Genomic DNA, 21,297 nt, shown 5'->3' with positions numbered 1-21,297 from the left:
TTATATATGTCAACACCAGAGAAGTGTTAAACAACACCAGTTTCGTTTTGGTCTAACACCAGGTAGGTGTTTATACAACACCAATTAGTATGATTAGTATTAAAACAGCATCGGCTTGATTCCAAACTGGTGTTGTTTCAATACTTCTCTGGTGTGGACATATATAGAATCCGGGCTGGTGTTTAATCAACACCGGAGTTTTTTTCAGTGTGTCGGCACACCTACACCCACCCACACACTCATCCACTGAATTACTTAATCACGGGATTACTCAGTCACCCCACACTCTCCCACCGAAATACTCAATAACCCACAAACTCACTCAATCATCCCCAAACTGAAATACTTAATCATCCACAAACTCACCCACATCACGCTCACGCTCACCCACTCGATCGCCTACGCACTACCGCACTGAATTATTCAATCACGCCTAGACTCCTACTGAATTACCCAATCACCCACACACTCACCCACTCAATTACCCCCATTGAAATACTCAATCACCAACAAAGCCATCCACTCAAGCAACCACAGGCTCACCCACACACTGCATTACTCAATCACCCACGCACTACCGTACCGAATTATTCAATAACGCCTAGACTCCTACTGAATTACACAAATCAACCACACACTCAATTATCCCACACTCCCGCATTGAATTACTCAATCACCCCTACACTTCTTCGGAATTACCCGATCACCCACACACTCAAACAATTAATTACCCCACATTCCCCCACTGATATACTCAATCACCAACAAACTCACCCACTCAATCAACCATAGGCTTACCCAGTCATTGATCACCCACGCACTCCCGATTCAATCACCCCTAGACTCCTACTTAATTACCCAATCTCCCACACACTCACCGACTCGCTCATTAAGGCACACTCACTCATCCACTCAGGCAATCAAACCAATTAATAAAATGCAAGTTTATTTTCATGATTTTAGTCAGAATTTTCAATCTTATTCATCAATATAATGAGAATGTACAAGTGAGGAAAACTAATTTGAACGAATATCAGACAAGAATTTGACTTAAAGGACCGGGCTCAAAAGACACCTCCACGAGATTTTAGTTCTTGCGTTTCAAACCTTGCATATCCTCCATTTTCTTTGTGGAAGATTAGACTCTCTTCAGAGAGCATGCTCTTCAAGGGGAAGTTCACCCTGAAGAAAGGTTTGTTGTAAAATACCAGAAAATCAATAAAAATATTGGTAAAGGTTTGAGGAAAATCCATCAAAGATTAAGAAAGTTATTAGATTTTGAATTTTTGATTTAATTGTGACGTCATATGTGAGCAGCTGCCCCATAAGTACGTTATGTAATATAAAATGCATACATTTCAATTTTTAATGGTTCATGATAACTAAAAATATACTTAAGGTACAATGCAAACCAACTTTATTTATTATTATTTTGCAGAAATAACATTCACTGATTTTTTATTACACGATGTACATGGGGAAGCTGGTTGCATATATAGTCACAAATAAAAAAAATATCATAATTTGTTTTAATCTTTGATGGATTGATGGAAAAAAATAATCACTAACCCTAAATTTTACTTGGACACATTACGCTACAGCGGATATCAATAATGTGCTGATAACACAATCTACATGATCTAAGCAAACCGGATGCGTTGGGCCTATCAATGACAAGTTTCGATCAGGAGTCGTTTATCAGGTTATAGGGTCAAATAATAATAATAAAAAAATGATCTGACAATGCATTTCCAATTTCCTGCCTTATACTGCAGTGGTGAATTAGGCTGAGAAAAAAAATCGGGGCAGAGTAAAGCAATTGAACATTAGCAACAGGTTGCATTATTGGAATTATGATAATCTCTTTTTAAAAGTTCATTACTGGACATGCTGGACGTAGTATCAACCAGATTTTCCAAGATATGTTACTGATCTGTGTTATCATGCGCCGCGATTTCATGAGATTTTAGTCCCTTTTAGGGATGACCCTCTGCCATATGCTGCTATACAAACGAGAAGAAAATAAATACAAAATAGCACTCGAAGGGGGACACATCCCCAGTCCCCAGGGATCACATCTCATGACTTCAGCATTTCTAAGAAATCGTAAACTCATCGTGGTTTGAAATTAATCAAATCTACATACACCATGGAAAATCATTAAAGAATATTAATATACACAAAACTCAGTAAAGACCTTATGCGTATGACGTAATAATGTCATAGCGCCCTCCCTTAGAGGATATAGGAATACGCATAAATAGGGTTGTCAGAGATGCGATCACGTATGGAAAGCAAAAACTTTATTCTCTAAGATAGCGGCGCGATGACGTCAATGTACACCCTAAAAAATGAAGTGCTAATTTAGCACTTAATGTCCTTGTATATAGTGACTGCACTTTGCTGATTTTCTAGTTCAAATTTGAATGCACTCAAAGTGCAGTCACTACACAAGGACATTAAGTGCTAAATTACCACTTCATTTTTAGCGTGTATATGGGCAAACACAATCTATGAAATGTATGACCATGGTGATGAAATACTGAGCCCGCAAGGTTTATGCCTACATGGCCTATACTGCTCAACTTTGGCAAATGGAAGCAAATGACACATCGGTCAAATTTGAGATATTGTTGTTTCTGAAACACCCTTTACATGTTGCACATTCAGGTAAAATTTGGGGAAGAAATTATCATTTTATGGAAAGATAATGAAGAACATATATGCTGTTAAATTGCATTGACGCCTATGTAAATGACGAACACACATTGCTCATTTACAACAAATTACACTTTCGTAACTTGCTTCCTTTTGCCAAAGTACGACAGTATAGGTGCACTGCAAAAACTCCGGTGTTGATTTAACACCAGCCTGGAATCTATGTCCACACCAGAGAAGTATTGAAACAACACCAGTTTGGAATCAAACCGATGCTGTTTTAATACTAATTGGTGTATAAACACCTTTGTGGTGTTAGACCAAAACGAAATTGGTGTTGTTTAACACTTCTCTGGGGTGGACATATACAGTGCGTATAAAAAAAAACGGGACAGATTTGAAAAGTCTATAAAATTTAAGTTTCAAATAATGATGTCTATATTTTGGTGTTAATAGATGCTCTAAGGTCTTATCTTTGAAATGCAATTTAAAAAAATAAATTTTATTCATGCTTGACCAAACACGGGACGTTTTTGTTGGGGGTTCAAAAAGAAGCTTGCGCCAGAATTGCAGAATATGTGTAATACAATGATCAGACTTCTTGCTAATCAGGAGACTTCCTCTTGACCTTTTCATTATCTGTGCCACAATTTTCGAATTATGTTGTCAAATTTCATTTACAAAGTTATTTATTTAATTGAATTATTTTGTTTTTTCATTTAAACTTCTCTTACCTTTTAATTTTCCTTCAAAAGTAACTGAGAAAAGAAGATTTTTTTTTTGTTAACCCAAGCAAGAAGATTTGAATTATTAATTGGGAAAACTTGTGATTATTCAAATCGTTTTATTATGTGAAACAAATTATGTTATGTACCTTTAAAAGACATGAATCTATTTTTCAATGGGTCATTAATTCGTTGACCAAGTTTAATTGCTTGACAGGAAACACAGGAAGGGATTCATGTCTTTCAATGACAATGGTGTATTGAGTCAATTTAGAAGGAGCTAGATATGGCAGATCGGGTAAAATGTATTAAAAAGTTGTGAGCGAGCGAAGTGAGCACGCAAATATTCCCAATTTTTTTAATTACAATATCAAATTTTGTGATAGATTTTGACATAATATTCAGCAAATAATATCATATTTTACTTTCTATCTTTCCTTTTATTTCCTGTCCACTTTTTTTCTTGGTCATTATTTTTTTTAATTGAGGGGGGGGGGGGGGAGCAACCCCCGAGCGCCCGCCCATCTGTGTGGCTTTGTTCAAAAGGCACCATAACCTTTGTAGCACATAATGAAAGGATTTGAATAAAAAATCCATGCTCTCCCATAATTCGGTTGAAAAAAATAATTTTAGCTTTAAGAAGGAATATTCAAAGCTAACAGAGAGCATATTAAAAAGAAATAACAGAATAATTCAATCAAATAAATAGATCTGAAAATGAATTTTGACCGCATGATTCGAAAATTATGGCAAAGATAATGAAAAGTTTAAGAGGAAGTCTGCTAATTAGCAAGAAGTCCGATCATCATATTACTCATATTCTGCAATTCTGGCGCAAGCCTCTTTTTGAACCCCCAACAAAAACGTCCCGTGTTCGCTCAAGCATGAACAAAACTAATTTTTTTTAATAGCATTTGAAAGACAAGACCTTAGAGCACAGATTAACACCAAAATATAGACATAATAATTTGAAACTAAAATTTTATAGGCTTTTCAAATCTGTCCCGTTTTTTTTTGATACGCACTGTATAGATTCCGGGCTGGTGTTAAATCAACACCAGAGTTTTTGCTCTACTGATATGGCTCCAGTATTTCAATAACATCGACTTTGAGAACTATAGACTAAGTACATGTATCGGGTCCAACTCAAATCATATAAAATGTGACAGAGAAAAAGTGCATTTCAATATTCAACATGTATACGTTGGAAATATATTATTGTAATATCATTCTTTTTATGCACTACAGCAATTTCAATCACAAGTAAACCAAGGAATTGGAAATTATTTTGTATTAAGACAGTCGTGAAAGGACGAGTTCGCCGAAAATATATTTTGACATTGCACAATGAATAGATATAAAATAAAAAAAACAAATAGACATTCTATGAAAGTTCATTAAAAAATATTATACTATTAGGCTCTACTGCACCATGATGATAAACACGTATATCATGTACAGGGTGTGTGGAAAAAAGTAGTGCAAACACATAGATCTTTCCATATTTATCTTAACATTTTAAATTGAAGATATTCTGATTTCCTTATATTTTATTTATCAAAAAGAATATATACATGAACAGGAATTTACACATTTAAGATTATCTAGTGTATGAAGTTTTATGCAACTACATAAAGAAGATTTAAGGTGAAGTCCATGATAGAAAAACATGATTTGAATAAATAGAGAATAATAAAACAATGATAATGCTGAAAACTTCGAATAATAAGAAATATATGACGTGAAATTTCGCTTACTTTTCATAAAACAACTATCTGCACAGCTATCCCCGTGACATGAAAATGAGAGAGGAGACGATGTTACTATTTCTTTGTTTATTGTATACATAATAGAGTATTCAATCTTTATTAATTAGATAATAAGTAAAGCCTTGGTTTAACCACGAAAAGATGAAACGATAGAGTTTACACATTATGAGGTCAGAAGGAACGTATTCTTGTTTCACATTACAATGAAAAAATTTTTTGAATTTCATGCGATAAAAATGATTTTCATAAGAATAAATGTGTCTATATTTTTGTGAAATCGAGCAAAAATTCAATATGTCCTACTTTCCACTTTATTTACCTCCGATTTTGAATTAATTTCCAGTAGGCCTAGTAATATGCGACTTGTCCAATTTTTCCTTATTATTCAAATCAATGTTTTGTGTGACACAGCTAGTGCAATCTGTATTACATATGCAAAAGAAAATCGTGCAAAATGAAGCTGTCATAATCCTAAAAATCATGTAATTTTATTCCCTTTTATCCAAGATTGGTGAAATGTCATATTTACAAGTTAAGTGCTCATTGTTGATTCTATTGATACAGACAGAATTGCGTAGTAGATTTGGCATCTGAATGAGCATGATGCAGAACGTATTAACAAAGCTTTGAAGTATTTATTTACACACAATCATTTATGTCGAACCTGCCGGCGAACGTGCCAAATATAAATGCATCAGAACAGATACTTGTTATTATTAATTGGACATGACCTGCTTTCTGTGAAAGATCATTCAACTGTATCTGATTCTAGTAAGCCTCAAACATACTTAGAATAAATTTGAACTTGACACTCCCTGATAAATCTTCAAACAATACCAACGCACCACTAGAGGGATTAACCGACCATACTTCTGACTTAATTACGCTTGGTATTAACATAGAGCGTTCCGTCCGGAGAAGCTGGCGACCTGCCTCCCATTGGGGTCGCTTCGGTAGGGACGAAACTCCACTCGGAAGCGGCCACGGTACCTGGTGAAGGAGACAACTTGAAGCCATCCGAAGGACTCATTGGGGCGTAGGTATCCATGCATTCTTTTCCAGGAGGGGGCATCTGCAATTTAAGGGCGGGCGTGGTGAAGATGGCGGATTCGTACGTGTTCTGCGCATGGGACGGATCGGTTTCAGAACGGGGCGAATGCGGCTTGGGTGGCGATACGGAATAGGTGCAGCAGATCCCGGAGTCAGCTCTCTTCAAAGGTGTAGAGGTGAGCATGTTGGTATACAGCACAGTATCCACTACAAAAAAAGGTAACACATTGTGAATTTATAGTACAAAAAATGCTTCTTTGCGACAGCCTCCCTAACCCCAACCCTAAGATATATACTTTCACTTTGGGTGGCTGTCGCAAAAGGAAATCTTCCCTATAGGGCTGTCTTAAAGACCCCCCCCCATTCCCATGAGTTGCTTGTGAGATTATCTGTGACGGATCAATTTGATATGAACGTCTGGGATGTTTCACTTGGGTTTGAGTTTTTTTAATAATAATACGACATTGTAGGCCTATTGACAGTCTCTAAATATGCAACGAAAATGGATTACATGCATTTTATAAGACGCCTGCATTAATGACCTTACGAGAGGCTACCACTGAAAACGAATTCGTTTAATGAAATTATCAAAACGCAAACAGTGTTTTAGAAATTATTTTTTCCATGATTGAGATTAGACTTTCACTTTTGGGAGGCAGATTGATGAGCAGTTAGTGCAATTTAGAAAAGTGATTTTCTCTTTAAAACTCAGATAACGTCCGCCGGGTAGCCATTTTGTTCGCCATAATAGACAATTAAATTACATATTCATTTAAATTTATTACTTTATTTGCGGAACCACGTATAGGCTAGATTAAATGAAAAAAAAAAAAAATTAAGAAACTTCTGCTTTCATAAACAATTGTAAAGGATGTATGTTTATGAGTGCAAATTACACCATGATGATATCCCCCTCCCCTTAATTTCACAATGCATAGGCAGTCACACCACACAGCAATTTTTTGTTCAATAATTTTCTTCAGGTAATTCTCTGACTTTTTATCTCTTTAAAAATTTATTTTACTTGTTTGAAAGCTTGTGGGTTCTCCTTGTCCTTGAGCCTGTGGCGACATCTCGGTCGTACCTCCCCCACAAACTACCAACATTATCAAATTAATCTATTGCCTATTGGAACTTTGTGGTCCCTATACAAAGCCTATGCGGGTATTAAACATTTCACAAGTCAAAGGGTTATACGTCATCTGATCTTCTGAACAGCCTACCTGATTGGCTGCCCACAGCGTAATGGGCTAAACCGGGACTGGATGGTTGTAGTCCGTCCACTCTCATGTCCTCATACGCGAACAGATGACCTGGATCTGTACAAAATAAGGATAGCAATATCAAGATTACTTCCTGAAAAGAAGCAGCATTGATCTGAGGGGTATCAGACGAAATCATGTGCGATACCGGAAGGGGAAGGGGGATGGTATATATGTGACACCTTTCCAGCCCAATATGCAAGCAATTATTGTACTGCACTGCACAGTGGTGGTTCCTGTTTTGCACATTTTGAAAGGTTGTAAATTGACGTAACATTGCCTTTTATTTTGTTGTTTTATTCATATTTTTTTCTGGGGAGGGGGGGGGGGGGGTTGACCGCTTTAAGATTTTTTTTCTTGACATGTACTCCTAAACTGTATGGTGACCATCTCCTTTTATTAATGTTAACTCGTCCACTCTTACCACCATGCACATGTTGTATATAGTTTTGGCAATTCCCCCCTCTGTTTACTTATGCTATTTTACAACAATTAATTCTTGATCAAATGGCGTTGCCAAAGCATAATTTACAAAAGGAATAACAACAACACAACCTCTGAAATAGGTTAGGAAATGTCTAATCCAAATCTATTAACACAAATGGAGGACCTATTTTAAAGTACGGGCCTATAGACCTATGCTATGGAATAGTATTAACAATAACAATAATATCTCCATTTATATACCGCTGTTCTATAGGGACTACTACGTGCATATACTTAACTGCGCTTGCAAGTTGCTATCATTACCCTGGCCGTAGCTGAGCTGCCATATCAGCGCTATAAAGCGTCAATGAGTTTATCATACCGGGTACCCATTCAACTCACCTGGGTCGAGCGCAGTACAGTGTGGATAAATTTGTTGCTGAAGGAAAAGACACAATGGGTAGGATTCGAACCCACGACTCTCTGAAAGGCGAGAGTCAGAACCACTAGACCACGACGCACTAGAACAACGGTGTTGAATCAACCTGATACCCACAATATTTTAATAGGTGTAGCTGGAAGATTATTTTTAGCGTATGTTTTAACAGCTACATAGATCTGACAAAGCATGGCTTGTTTGAGGAAGCTGCAAGTGTGGCACTGGCAAGCTACCACCCTATATAGCGGAAGCTCCGATTGGTTTGTCCTACCTGTGAACGGGCTAAGCTGGAGGGTCTGCGGTGAAGATGCGGCTCCTTGTAAAGCTGAAGATCCCATGTCCATGTAATGGTTCATAAAACCCCGTTGTATCTGGATAGGAGAACTGATGGCGGCTACTAAATGAGGACACCGAATAAAATAAACAGGTAACATAAAAATGGATGAAAAGTATGTTTGTACCTCACCATTGTCAAATCGTAATGACCTTCTTGGAAATGGAGTCTAGGATCGAACTGTATATGAATAAGGGATACTTTATAACCTGAGAGGCTCTATCTATCTGCTATCGTGACAAGATGACTGAAGGGGAAAACGTGAACAAAGTACACAGTACGCAATTACTTGATATTACTTCAAACTTATACTTTTAATCCTTACACATGCAGAACTCGTAACTAGATCAATAAATGATGTAGACCTGTAAGCGACGGAGGTGATTAGAATATATATTTTTTCGTATTTAGATTGAAATTGGAGGATCGGTGACACACCGTGAGTGTAACTAGCCCCCCCAAAATGCACAAGAAAGGTTTTCAAAATAACGGGGGGGGGGGGGGGTCCACATGTCCCCTTGTGTAAGGATGCATTTATTCTGGAAAAAAGTGATATGCATAAGATTGCAATATGAACATATGATACAATTGGAAAGCGTGACAGATAACACCAGAACATCCTTGTATGACAGTTGTTTGATTGGCGAACCATCTTAAAATCAACTCTTACAATCATCTTCGTCACAACGGAAATAATCTTAAGCACGTCAATGGCAAATGTGCCTCTTGCTTATGTCCTTACCTCCTTCTCCTGCATGAAGACTTTGTTCTGTGGGCCTACGTCTGGAGGAATTCTGGATCCTTCTGGAGTCCCCTCGATCATCAGGTTGAATCGACCTAGTACGTCCTGATACAACGAACATTCAATGAAACAATGATTTCGTTTAATGTGCCTTATAAAACTGCTGACATGAAGAACCGAACGGCCGTCCGGTTTCTTGTATACAAACAAACGCCTTAAAGTCAACATCTATTTTTTTTTACATTTCGACCTTTCAGATTCAAATATAATCTTTTTGGCCCGTATTCTGAACTCGGGTTTCAATTAAACCCTGGTTTAAACTTGTGGTTTTACTATGGACAGCCAATTAGAGCACAAATCTGTAACACTACACATCCAATTTATTAATTCATATTACACCCAAATTGTTTATAATTGTCTGGGAATGATAACTGAAGTATTTTAAAGTATTTTTTCTCATTATGAAAGCTAACGGGAACAAAATAGTAAACATTAGAAGTATACAATATAAACAGAATTTTTGAATTTTTGGCTCCCATAATTTTAGCAGAGAGTTAGACCGTGGTCTAAGTTAAACACGACTTCAGAATAAGGACCTCTGAATCCAAAGATTTCATGCAGTGTTTAAAATCATGAATTACTTTACAATTACAAAAAGTGAATACCTTTCTTGCTTCTTTTGCGACATATAATGAATCCCCCTGAGAAACAGAGAATCCCACCGATTGCTGCACCGACCAATATTGGAACCAGAAGAATGTTGATTGGTCTTGTTGATTTCTGAAAAGCTATGAAATTCAATAGAAAGAAAAAAAAGAAGAAAATTCGGTGGAAAGTAAAAAATCGTTGTAAAAATATTAAAGCAAATCTGTCATATACCTTGAACAGCCCCAGCACTCGTCATTTGCTAAGATTATTATGTTTCACCCAAATCAGGTGGGCAAATAAAGCAACCTCTACCTCTACGCCCGAATAAGAAACAACCCCACTAACCCCTCCCCGGAGATATTTCCAGTGAAGATAAATACATCAGAAGAAAACGAGGAGAGGAGACTTTAAACTGAAACCAAAGGGCTGATTCTGGACTACTGTAGGTTTCACTTGCGTTATTATAACATGAAGACAGAAAATATTCATTTGGACCGGACCAACACAGTTGTTATATTTTAAATCGGACATAGCTGCTTGGCAGAAGAATATTAGTATGATTTGCCGTCTAACACCGATTCTGGGAAACGTAATCACTGAACCTCCTTTGCCCAACCGGTGAAGAAATATCATTTTTCTTTTGGCGATTTGACTGGAGTATGAAGGCTGATTTAGATGATGAACGAGATGCATGCATGTTTCCATGCATTTTGATTAATTTCCATTATGACCCAGTCAACACAAGACTTTGATAGTAAAAAAAAAATGAAATCCAGACAGATTACTTGTCTACTCGTAGTAATAATTAGTCCTCCTATTGTAACCCAGGTGTGACATCTTCACCAGCTCAGGATCAAACTATTCCTGCAATTCTTGGATCATGACCTAGTATTTACCCCCCACCCCCCAAAAAATGTATCAGAATAGTCGGAAGCATTCCTGTTTTTCAATATATATCAATGATCATGTCAAATTCAACGAAATGCAATAAATGTCTAACGATTTCATGAAAAGTTGAGGAAACAACCATGGTAATGGATACAAATCAGAAAAAAATAATCTTGGAAGTTTTATTTGCATGATTTAACCAACATTTACCCAAATAGATGAAATGCTTATCAATCAATATATTCATGTTTATAGAATCATTTTGTCCTTCCTAACTCATACAGATATGTGGAATGTTTATCTTTTGTTTGATCAGTCTATCCCGTGAGTACAGATTTCCTCGATCCAGTTTCGATTTTAATAAGCAATGGCAAAGAATTCGATACTTGCGTGCAATCTTGAGAGATGACAGTGCAAAGTATTCTCACATGGTCGAGGTGGCAGCGGACTGCTACAGAACTCCTCGTAGAAGCACACCCTCAGCCCGAGCTCAGTGTTCTCTAGCCCACTTTGGACCTGGACTACCGTCTCATTAGTTTGCAGTCTGAAGCAAGTGGCACCCCACTTCCATGCTTGGGTGCTAGCGAGCTTGTAATCCACGTGGACACAGGGTATGGCAGCGGCCAGTGCCGGCATGAAATCAGGATCATAACGCACCGTCAAAAGACCAGTCCTTGGGTCATACACTGAAGAGATATCTTCAAGATTTAGGTATAAGTAGAAGCATTAAATATGAATATCCCCTCCTCGATAGAAGCGTTGAGCATCTATAAGTGATATAAAACGATTTTCCCCAAAAGACTAGGTTGCCTAATCACCTAATTGACGATATCCAGACATTGTTTATATCATGTCTATGTAAAATTGTTCTTGTCGAATGTAAAATTCATGATAACTAATTTTGCCATCAAATACCATCCCTTTTTATTGAACCACGTAATATCACATCTGCTACCTGAAGGAGCACAACGCTGTTTTTTTTGTTAAGTATTTGTCCATACTAGGTAAGACCTAACCAAAGGTATGGGAATTATAAGTTAAGGCAGAAGGGTCAAGTTTTCGAGGTTGTTCTATAACAGAATGGAGGTAAATTCGAGTATCACAGTAAATTCAGTTTACAAAATCTTACCCGATGCATTGCCAAAGAAGGATACTGTATAAGTGGAGCCGATGGAGTTCGAAGCCTCGCACCTGACCCCTTGAACCTTTGCATCAATTCCTGCCGAAGATTCGATCACCAATGTACTCTGCACAGTCACCCGATCAGACCCACCCCCGTCAATAATGGTATCGACCAGTGAGATGACGCCAGGTGTAGATGCGTTGATGGGCGAATCTTGAACCATCCATGGACTGTACCATTCTATCGAGGGGTATGGATTCCCACGGGCTGAGCAACTAAGGGTAATGTAGTACTCATGGCGCGACTTTACCATGTCATTTCCAGATTGGAGAAGTTTCGGTTTACCTAATATCAAAGAATAATTGGGGGAAAAATCCTTCGTCGTTCTATCAACAAACAATCTCTTCCATCTTTAAATCTTGCTGTATTTGCAAGCTTTTATGCCAACGAAATGTAAACATTTGGCGCACCATTTACAGGAAGCTTCAATACATTGGAGATGTCACTTGCACCTTGTTAATGTGTCACCTTCTTATTTTATTTCCTGATATATTGAAATTAGATCGTATCCTGAAGTGTCAGTAATCAAAATAAACTATCTTTGGTAGATATGGAACAATTATTGATTAGAAGAAGAGTAGATTACTTACAATAAACATTCAGTGGACATTCCGCGCAGACATATTCAGTGCATCCCAAAATCACGTTCCGCGCTGCACAGCACCGGACGAGCTTCCCGTGGTCATCGGCGTCGAAACTCCTCGAAAATAGAGACGAAGAGAAAAACCCCATTGTGGTGTTACTGCTACTTGAAGTCTCTGACTGATTGACATGAAGGTCTTCGATCCCCTGTCCGTCGAGGGTCCACAGTAAGCTGGGGGCGGGGTTTCCCAGTGCAGATCTGCAAGTGATGTCACTGGGTTGGCCAGCCGACACGGGTTGGCATGATATGGAAAGGCTGTATGGACAAACTGTTGGCAATAGACGAGGCAAAAGAATACAAATCATTGTAAAGGTGATCTATATATTACCATAAGTGCAAATCATTGTTAATAATTAAGGTACAATCAAATTATTTAAAAACTAGCTGGATCTTCGGTCTAGCCTCGATCTCAGAAATTGGGTTTTGTCAAAATTGTATTTAGTATTTATTTCGGTCGCGGATCAGCTTTTCTACGTTTTTGGCCTGGGTTAGAGCAAACTCGTTTCGGGTCTATAGGCGCTATCAGTGCATCATATCCTGCACGGACCGGAATGTGCCATCGGAAACACAAAAAAATTACTACAACGAGAAATCTAAAACTAAATGACACAAGCATAAAGAAACCCATCTTGTCATATCGAAAGGACAGATTCCTAACATAATGTGCAAATGTCCAAGGTTGAACGTAGGATATTGACTATCGATTTGCAAGGAGTATCCACATGGATCGAAGAATATGTGGTATAATGTGATACTGGTGCGATGAATGTGGTTTGCGTGGGGCATGGTCTACGAGTGAGAATATAAAGCCTCTCCCAAAAATAAATCGGAAGCATGAAACAGTGAAAGGTGTTAGTGAAGAGCTATGTCAAGGTCAGGGAATCTGCCAAAAAAGTTAACTTAAAATATTGTGGAAATGCCTGCACTGAACTCACATGAAACATTCAAAGACACCGAACTGTTCATTTCCGTTGGTTGGACTGACGGAAAACGGACGATGCAGGTGACTTCTTTCCCGTTCATAGTTCGGTTTGGGTGAATTGTCAAACGGCTTACGAGATCATATCGCCATCGTTTCACAATCACGGTATCAAAATCGGAAGTAGAATATCCGTCAATGAGCCATTCGATGTCTGCTGGAGGGTACCCATGCAAGGCGACGCACTCTAAAGAACTTGATCTTCCCTCCGTGACGGCCACTGAGATGTTTCTTATTTGTGGAGGGTCCGGTGGTCCTGCATAGGTATAGGTTATTAAGAAGCAAACTGACCACTTAAACAAATTGTCACGTCGTGATCTATTGTAGAGCTTTTTGAAGAAATCTAAAATCTATTTAACTAGTTTTCATATGGGTGAATGTAAGCTAATGGGATTCAAACAAGTAACGATAGACCATTTAACAGGATTCTGGTTACCCGACCTGAACTTTCTTTCCGGCATGAAATAAAAATCATACAATTTAAACTCGCGTGCTAATGACACCTTGTCTTTATGGAAGTCCCTTTAGTCACATGCCAACAAGTTTAGTCATGGGTCAAAAATCAAATTGTGCCTACCCAGAACGAGCAAAGTGAAATTCGTTTCCACAGGTCGAAGATTCAAAGCGGAAGCCGAACAAGCAATAGCTTTGCCATGATATTGTCGGAGAACCTTTCCCAAGGTCAGGCGACTGGATACATCATAGAGATCTTGATCGTCGTACGGGATTACCGTCCTTGTCACATCGTCTGTAATCTCGTCATCGCCAATCCACCATCGTGGGACGGTTGCCGGCCTCGACCTGGTGCTCATGCAGACGAAGGACACCTCACTGTCCTGTGAAACGTTTAAGCTTCCGGTGTCAGTCAGAGGCCGAAAATCACCGGTGTATACCCGGATGTAACTCGGAGAAACTGCCCACAAAGTGAGAGGTGTGTAAATTATTTTGTGTCGGCCATATTATTCTCCAACTCCATCAAATATACAAGCCTATATAAGAGTGCCAGAATCTTACTAATTGCAGTTGTGAGAGACAAAGAAATGGGTGTGTAGAAGAAAAAAAAGGAAATGAAATCAAGCAAAGGAAGGAAGGAAGGTAAAGAATGAATTATTAGAAGGAATAAGAATTACAGGAAGAAGATGATAAAGAGAAAGGGAAAAAACTAAAGAATACAAAAAAGGAGCCGAGGAAAGGTACGAGATCCTAAGATTTATCCTTAAAATCAAACTCGTATTTTCTCTGATTGATCAAATATGCTGTCAATCATTTTTATTTTAGTTTTTATAAATTCTACCTAGTATCATTGATATCATGACGAAATTAAGAGACAAAAAAATAAACACATACTTGATTTCACTATCCTGTTAATTACAGAAACGACTGTACAGAGTGAGTCAGAAAAAATGTCCCACTTTTGTAAAGTTGAATTGTTTAAAATATGAATATTTAATCATTAGTTTTATGATATGTCTTGATAGAGGTATCCTCCCAGTAAATTCAGGTACCTTTTTCATTTGATCCCCTGCACGCATGACTGAACAGCGGACAATCTTTAGAAGACTGTCAGATCTCACTTGCGCCAAGTTACATGGTGGGGAATAAAACACTCTTTTGAACGAAGACAGTCCGTCCTTGCATACTCGGTGACCATAAATGACCGATGTTGTGGTGTGAATTGAGGACGAACCATGATTCGTGTACTTTTGCTACTGTAAAAAGAGGCTCAAGTGACTGCTGCCAAATCAGGCAAGCCCTTTTATAGGCATGTGCAACAAAAGCACAGACATCCATTGTAAATTTTCATTGTTAACCAACACAAGACATAACCAGCATATTGGATTTATGTGCACTTGATGATGATGATGAAGATGAAGATCAAGATCAAGATGATGACAATGAGGATGATGATGATGATATGATGGTGATAGTGAATGTGTTTAAAGGGGAAAGATTGTCGGGAATTGCCACTTAAACATTCAGCGATCTTGCTAAAAATCAATGCTTAATCAGAAAAGAGAAAATTATGAACCAGTTATTACCATGTGTGTTGTGTGTGTTTGTGTGTTTGTGAGGGTGGGTGTGTGTGTGTGTGTGAGCATACCAGTCTGTCTGTCTGACTGTCTTTGTCTAAAGCACTGTTTTATTCATCACCCAGTAACTTGGCGCAAGTGAGATCTGACAGTCTTCTAAAGATTGTCCGATGTTCAGTCATGCGTGCAGGGGATCAAATGAAAATGGTACCTGAGTGTACTTGGAGGATACCCCTATCAAGACATATCATGAAACTAATGATTAAATATTCATATTTTAAACAATTCAACTTTACAAAAGTGGGACATTTTTTCTGACTCACTCTGTATAAACAATTGAAATGAAATATAATGATAAGCCCATATTAAATTGAATTTAAAAACATAGAAACAAATTGCATGTGTGTGTCTAGGTGGGGTGTGTGCAGATTGTGTGTACACTCTTTTCCTACTTCTTCTTATAAAAGAAACCCATTGAAGAGAAGTTTTGATATAAAGTTACCTAGCACACTCAGTGTGATGGAGACGGATAAATCCTCACGTAACCCAATATGATCGCAAGAGCAACGGATGATCGCTCCGTGGTCTTCATCCCTCGGCGTCAGGACAAGCCGCCTTTCCGTAGCGAAGAATTCCCATCCCCTCGCCGAAGACGACGATGATGAGGGCCTGGTTAACGATGTTACGTTCTCCGGTGCGGCGTAGATCATGTTACGGGCTACTTTCAGTGTTGGGTCAAGTTGCCAGCTCAGGTTAGCTGCCGGGCTGGATGCTGGAAAGGCTGCGCAAAAGATGATGTACGGCTCCCCTGAAGCTATTTGCAAAGGTGATGTGTGGTCGATCAGTTGATGGCTTGCGTCGTAGATTTGAAGATACCGTGGTACGGCTGAAATGAATGCCATATATGAATATAACCAAGGGGTTACCAGTGCTGGTAACTCCTTGATATATCTCTACAAAAATGAATAGATAACGTTTAGATGAATACCCTCCAAAAAGATTATTTGATCTGTGTTACATAAAAAACAAAAAACAGCCACGATAGCGCCATATATTTGAACTGATCAAGTCAGTTTTGAGGTTCTGTGCCATTCACTCCAATGTAGTTCTTTATAGGTCACATCTTTGGGCTTATAAACTTAAACTTTGACTTTAGCTAGTAGGCTTTAGGGGTGGTTGTATTTTTCGGATATTTTGCAGTGAACTTTTGAACTTACCGTAAACTGTAAGTGTTATAATGCTGTCTTCAAAGCCCATCAATGTTGCAACCTGACAAGTATAGTCCCCTTGATCATCCAAGGTAGTGTTCATGATCGTCAGTAATCCTCCATATTGCCAGCTCGCATTCAGTCTCAACTTCGACGACAATCCGCTGTTGTACCTTTACAAATGGGAAGTGTTATTTTCAATTCAATTCAATTCAATTCAATTCAATTTATTCAATCATTTAAAAAATCAATATATAAACCAAAATATATACAAATTCATACATGAATGTACAATATAGTTTAAATGATTAGGGTGCCCCTAAAAGCCAAAGCTTGATGAGTGGGACACCCAATACATATATATTAACGTACATAAAAGTGAAAAGGTAACAATAATAAATACGAACAATACAAAAGAAATAAGACGGTAAACCTACAAGAGAGGGGAGGGGGGGGGGGGGGGTCAGGGAAAGGGTGTGGAAATGAATTATGTGATTAATTGGCATACATAATTACAAGTGAACTTTTGAGTTTTGTTTTTAATTTTTAAATGCAGTAACATTTGTGCTAGAAATTACATTGGAAGGGAGGGAATTCCATATTCGAAAACTATTTTCACAAGATCTCGTTTAAGTGTAAAATTATATAACTCCGCTATTTGTTATAAGACATTGATGAAAGTTCGGTGTTTTGCTCAGAGAAATTTACTCTATTTATTTAGATAAATTTATTTTAAGTCGATAACACCTTTAACACGTTTAAATTCATATTTCCTTTCATTTTATTCTATAAGTAAAATGATTGCAGGCGTCAGCACGGCAAACGTAACCACTATATCATGTGAAAGTGAGGCGTCCGGTTATCATGGTTATGCAAAGGAAATGTTTACGGACAAATCGATACAAGGAGATTACTTTACAATAATCAAGTGAAAGTATGGATAAAATATATTAATGAAATTAATATAACGAAACATATGCACATAATAGAATCTGGTACTTTCGCAGGAAATTAGTTTTAAGGCCCTGTATATTAGGATGGATTAGAAATTGGTCTTCTTTGGTATGTAACTTGGCAAATTAGTTTATCTCAGAAGGATCACAATAATTTGTCAAGGTCTCTAATATATTTCAAGCCAGTAATACAATACTACTTTCCTTTACCTTTTCTTCATTTCCGTAAAGTAGAGGCTTATATAGCTGCTAGCGACTACTATATCATGTATATATAACAAAAATATCGGATCAGATTCAACACCGTTTCAAATTAATCAAAATGAACCGAAACTGAGGGATGTGCGTACACGCCCGCGTGTTTGGGTGAGTGTAAGTATTTGAGGTACGCCTACTTCATTTTTTAGGGGGGGGGGGGGTGTGCGCTTGAATCACAATTAACTGTCCCATACGACCTTGCCTCAACTCACGTCAGGGAATGGGGGGGGGGGGCGCTAATGGGCCGTAATGTTACCCTCTAAAATCTGTTTATCACCATTTTACGTTTAATCAGCGTTTGATCTCGCCACAATGATTCTTTCTTTACATTTACACCTCCTTTCAATATCGACCCCTCCCCCATTTTATCTTTTTGTTTTCTCTAGCTGCTGTTCCATGGCGCTGTTTGTGAAGTTCCAACAGCTTAAAAAACAGCGGGTTAAGGAATGCTGAAAGAAATCCTTAAGGTTGATATGTATTTTTTAAATGCATGGCCATCTTCCCCTAGAACGTGATGACATTGTTTCCTAAGATACTCTGTACATAACGGTAAATACCGTATTTAGTAGAGTTGGTGTGGCTCAGTTGATAAGTCTCCGGACTCTGAACCACAAGGTACGGGGATTCGAATCCCACCACAGCACTCGCGCCCTTTGGCAAGGCGTTTGTCTACATCGGTCACTCTTATCCAGGTGTAGTAATTGGGGTACCCGGTAGGAAGAAGTTCCTTGAATGCTCCTGCGCCCGATACGAGTAGCCGTGCTAAAGCCGGGGTAAGTGAGCGACGCTTTGAAACAATGTATTATTAGAGCTGCATAAATGTTGCTTATTATTTTCATCATATTTTCATCACATTGCCTGTGATAAGTATAAATAGGAATAACCGCTGATTTAACCAATGCAAGTTAGTTTTAATTTCGTAGTTTTATATATAACCATCATAACCATAATATTTCTTGGGGTAATCTTAAATATCCATTCAACGTAAAGTGACACTAAGTTCAATGGCTTTAGCAAAACAGAAATAAAAAAGCTAAGCACATGGATAAAGCTTCTGTGAAAATCCTTACGGAATAGCCTATATAGGTTAGGGATTTAAAGCGACAGACGCGGGAGAATTTCAGTCTTTCAACAAAGAAACTATACTAGAAAATTACAAATATGCCCAGTGCTTATGACTAAAATAGACGTATCCAGGGTTTAAACTTTTACACAGGTATCTTGATTTAGTGGCGAAAAGGGGAGTGTTTTAATATTTCTTATTCATTTACAATGGGGGGGGGGCATTAGTACAGCGCCTGCTTACCTTATTCCCATAGAAACTCTGTAGGATGCCAACTCAACCTCATTCGCTGGGTCATTCTTTGGCGAAAACTTCCAAAAGAGAGAGTCAAATTGATCTGGAGACGATAGGGCTGGCGAATAGTAACAAGTGAGTGATGCGTCCTTTCCCGCCATGGACGTTTCTTTTCCATCAGGGTTCGAGTGTAGTCGCAAACCAAGAGCGACATACGAAAAATCTGATTGTAAAATGAATAAAAGACGAGGAGGCAACTTCATACACACAACTGTTCACTGTAAAAATTTGTGTTCATACACTGTAAAAAATGATGTGCTAATTTAGCACTTACAGTGCTTGTATAGTGACTGCACTACGAGTGCTGATTTTCTAGTTTAAATTTGAACTAGAAAATCAGCACTCGTAGTGCAGTCACTATACAAGCACTGTAAGTGCTAAATTAGCACATCATTTTTACAGTGTATATATATAAAGCCTTAATCCTTACTCGGTGTTAAAGTTACACCTTGAGTTAGCGTGTACTGCCAACTCGTCGACTCTCCATAATGGTCTGCTTTCATTTATTAGAAGTCTAATACAATTCCGTCCATCAACATTTGGTCTAACAACCATTTGGTCCAATGGACCAAATATGTTTCTTACGCTCATCATATCGTCTCATAACCAGTTGGTCTAATATCCATTCCATTTTCATTCATTTTACACAATGTAACACTTGGTCCTATTAGACCAAATGGTATATGGACTAAATGGCTATTGGACCAACTGGTTATTAGACGGAATGGCATTAGAGTAAATGAAAGTAGATCATTTGGTGAGTGGACGAACTGATAGTTAATCCACAACTTTAATCCAGAATTAAAATTGAACCCGACTTCAGAATACGGGCCAAAGAGCGTTAAATTAAGAATTAATACATGTTTTGTTGTAATAATATCCATTGGTGTTGAGCTAACACTGTAAATTAAACACCGGAGTACATAATGACTGGTGAGTTCCTTGGTGTCACACCGGATGACACCACAGTTTTTGCTAGTGGTGTTTTGAGTAACAGCATAAATGACAGTAGAGCGAATATTATCAGTAAATGTAACCCAAATTATTTGCCTTATTTTTTTTAAGGGTAGGGGACGGGCAAGCTCCTAAACGTAAGGACGATGCACCTCAAAAAGTTATTAACACTTGGAACCTCTAAATGGCGTCCTATGATTTGCATACTGATGTAATTGCCAGGTGAGGCTAATTTATAAAAATCCGAAATAGCGTTACCAGCATAATCAGAAAAGCAAACAAACAAAAGTAAAACAGAAAAAATCACACACTGAACGCTAAAATTGTACGCGTATTCCACAGAACAGGAATTTGTTTCTGTAAACAAAGCCCAACAATTCAAGATGAAGGATTGATATCATTATGTACAATAATTATCATAAAATTTGGCATATTAAAGAACAGAAGTAGCAAAATAAAGGAATGAAAGAAATTTAAGTAACTTACCAAATACAAGATATCCACAAAGGCAGACAAACCAGATCATGATGCTTTCCCTGTCAGCTCCCCTTTACATTGTTCGAAAGATGGTAAAATATTGATTCAACAGTTTCGAATACAGATAATCTTTCCTCTGGTAATAGAAAAGATCAATTGACCTTTCAACGATTTGACTTACACGAAATCATTATCCATTTCCGACAAAAGAGCAATAATAATTATTACTATTTAATAAAGTAATTGTAATGAATACTTATAATTGTGCTTTAAAAGTTTCGGTGAAATATTTTTTTCAAAACAGATCCTACAAA

The 21,297-nt window shown here is 37.9% G+C and overlaps 1 protein-coding gene across 2 annotated transcripts; it reads right to left on the bottom strand.

Annotated features, from left to right (window-relative positions):
- Positions 1 to 4,574: 4,574 nt before the first annotated feature.
- LOC129280149 (hemicentin-1-like) lies at positions 4,575 to 21,082 on the bottom strand. 2 transcript variants are annotated; one of them, XM_054916201.2, is made up of 14 exons: positions 20,993 to 21,081; positions 19,502 to 19,715; positions 16,994 to 17,157; positions 16,279 to 16,662; positions 14,324 to 14,659; positions 13,703 to 14,002; positions 12,715 to 13,035; positions 12,071 to 12,409; positions 11,370 to 11,639; positions 10,071 to 10,193; positions 9,406 to 9,510; positions 8,601 to 8,726; positions 7,426 to 7,521; positions 4,575 to 6,409 (listed from the first exon to the last, which is right to left on the bottom strand). In XM_054916201.2, the coding sequence occupies exons 1-14, from the start codon at positions 21,030 to 21,032 to the stop codon at positions 6,030 to 6,032; spliced, it is 3,198 nt and encodes a 1,065-aa protein (XP_054772176.2). In that variant the 5' UTR covers positions 21,033 to 21,081; the 3' UTR covers positions 4,575 to 6,029. The 2 variants fall into 2 exon arrangements, with proteins under 2 accessions (XP_054772176.2, XP_063968260.1); XM_064112190.1 differs by having other exon boundaries at positions 4,583 to 6,409; positions 8,601 to 8,723; positions 20,993 to 21,082.
- Positions 21,083 to 21,297: the final 215 nt, after the last annotated feature.

This window comes from Lytechinus pictus, chromosome 17 (assembly GCF_037042905.1).
Source record: "Lytechinus pictus isolate F3 Inbred chromosome 17, Lp3.0, whole genome shotgun sequence".
In the NCBI taxonomy this organism is placed as follows: Eukaryota; Metazoa; Echinodermata; class Echinoidea; order Temnopleuroida; family Toxopneustidae; genus Lytechinus; species Lytechinus pictus.
This window is presented reverse-complemented; position numbering and strand designations above follow the sequence as displayed.

Excerpts from the sequence above, each read along its gene's own strand:
- LOC129280149 (XM_054916201.2), bottom strand. The coding sequence starts at position 21,032 with ATGATCTGGTTTGTCTGCCTTTGTGGATATCTTGTATTTG. Across the intron at positions 14,003-14,323 it reads TTTCACTTTGCTCGTTCTGG|GACCACCGGACCCTCCACAA; the intron begins GTAGGCACAATT and ends ATACCTATGCAG. Across the intron at positions 8,727-9,405 it reads TCTTCATGCAGGAGAAGGAG|TAGCCGCCATCAGTTCTCCT; the intron begins GTAAGGACATAA and ends GTCCTCATTTAG.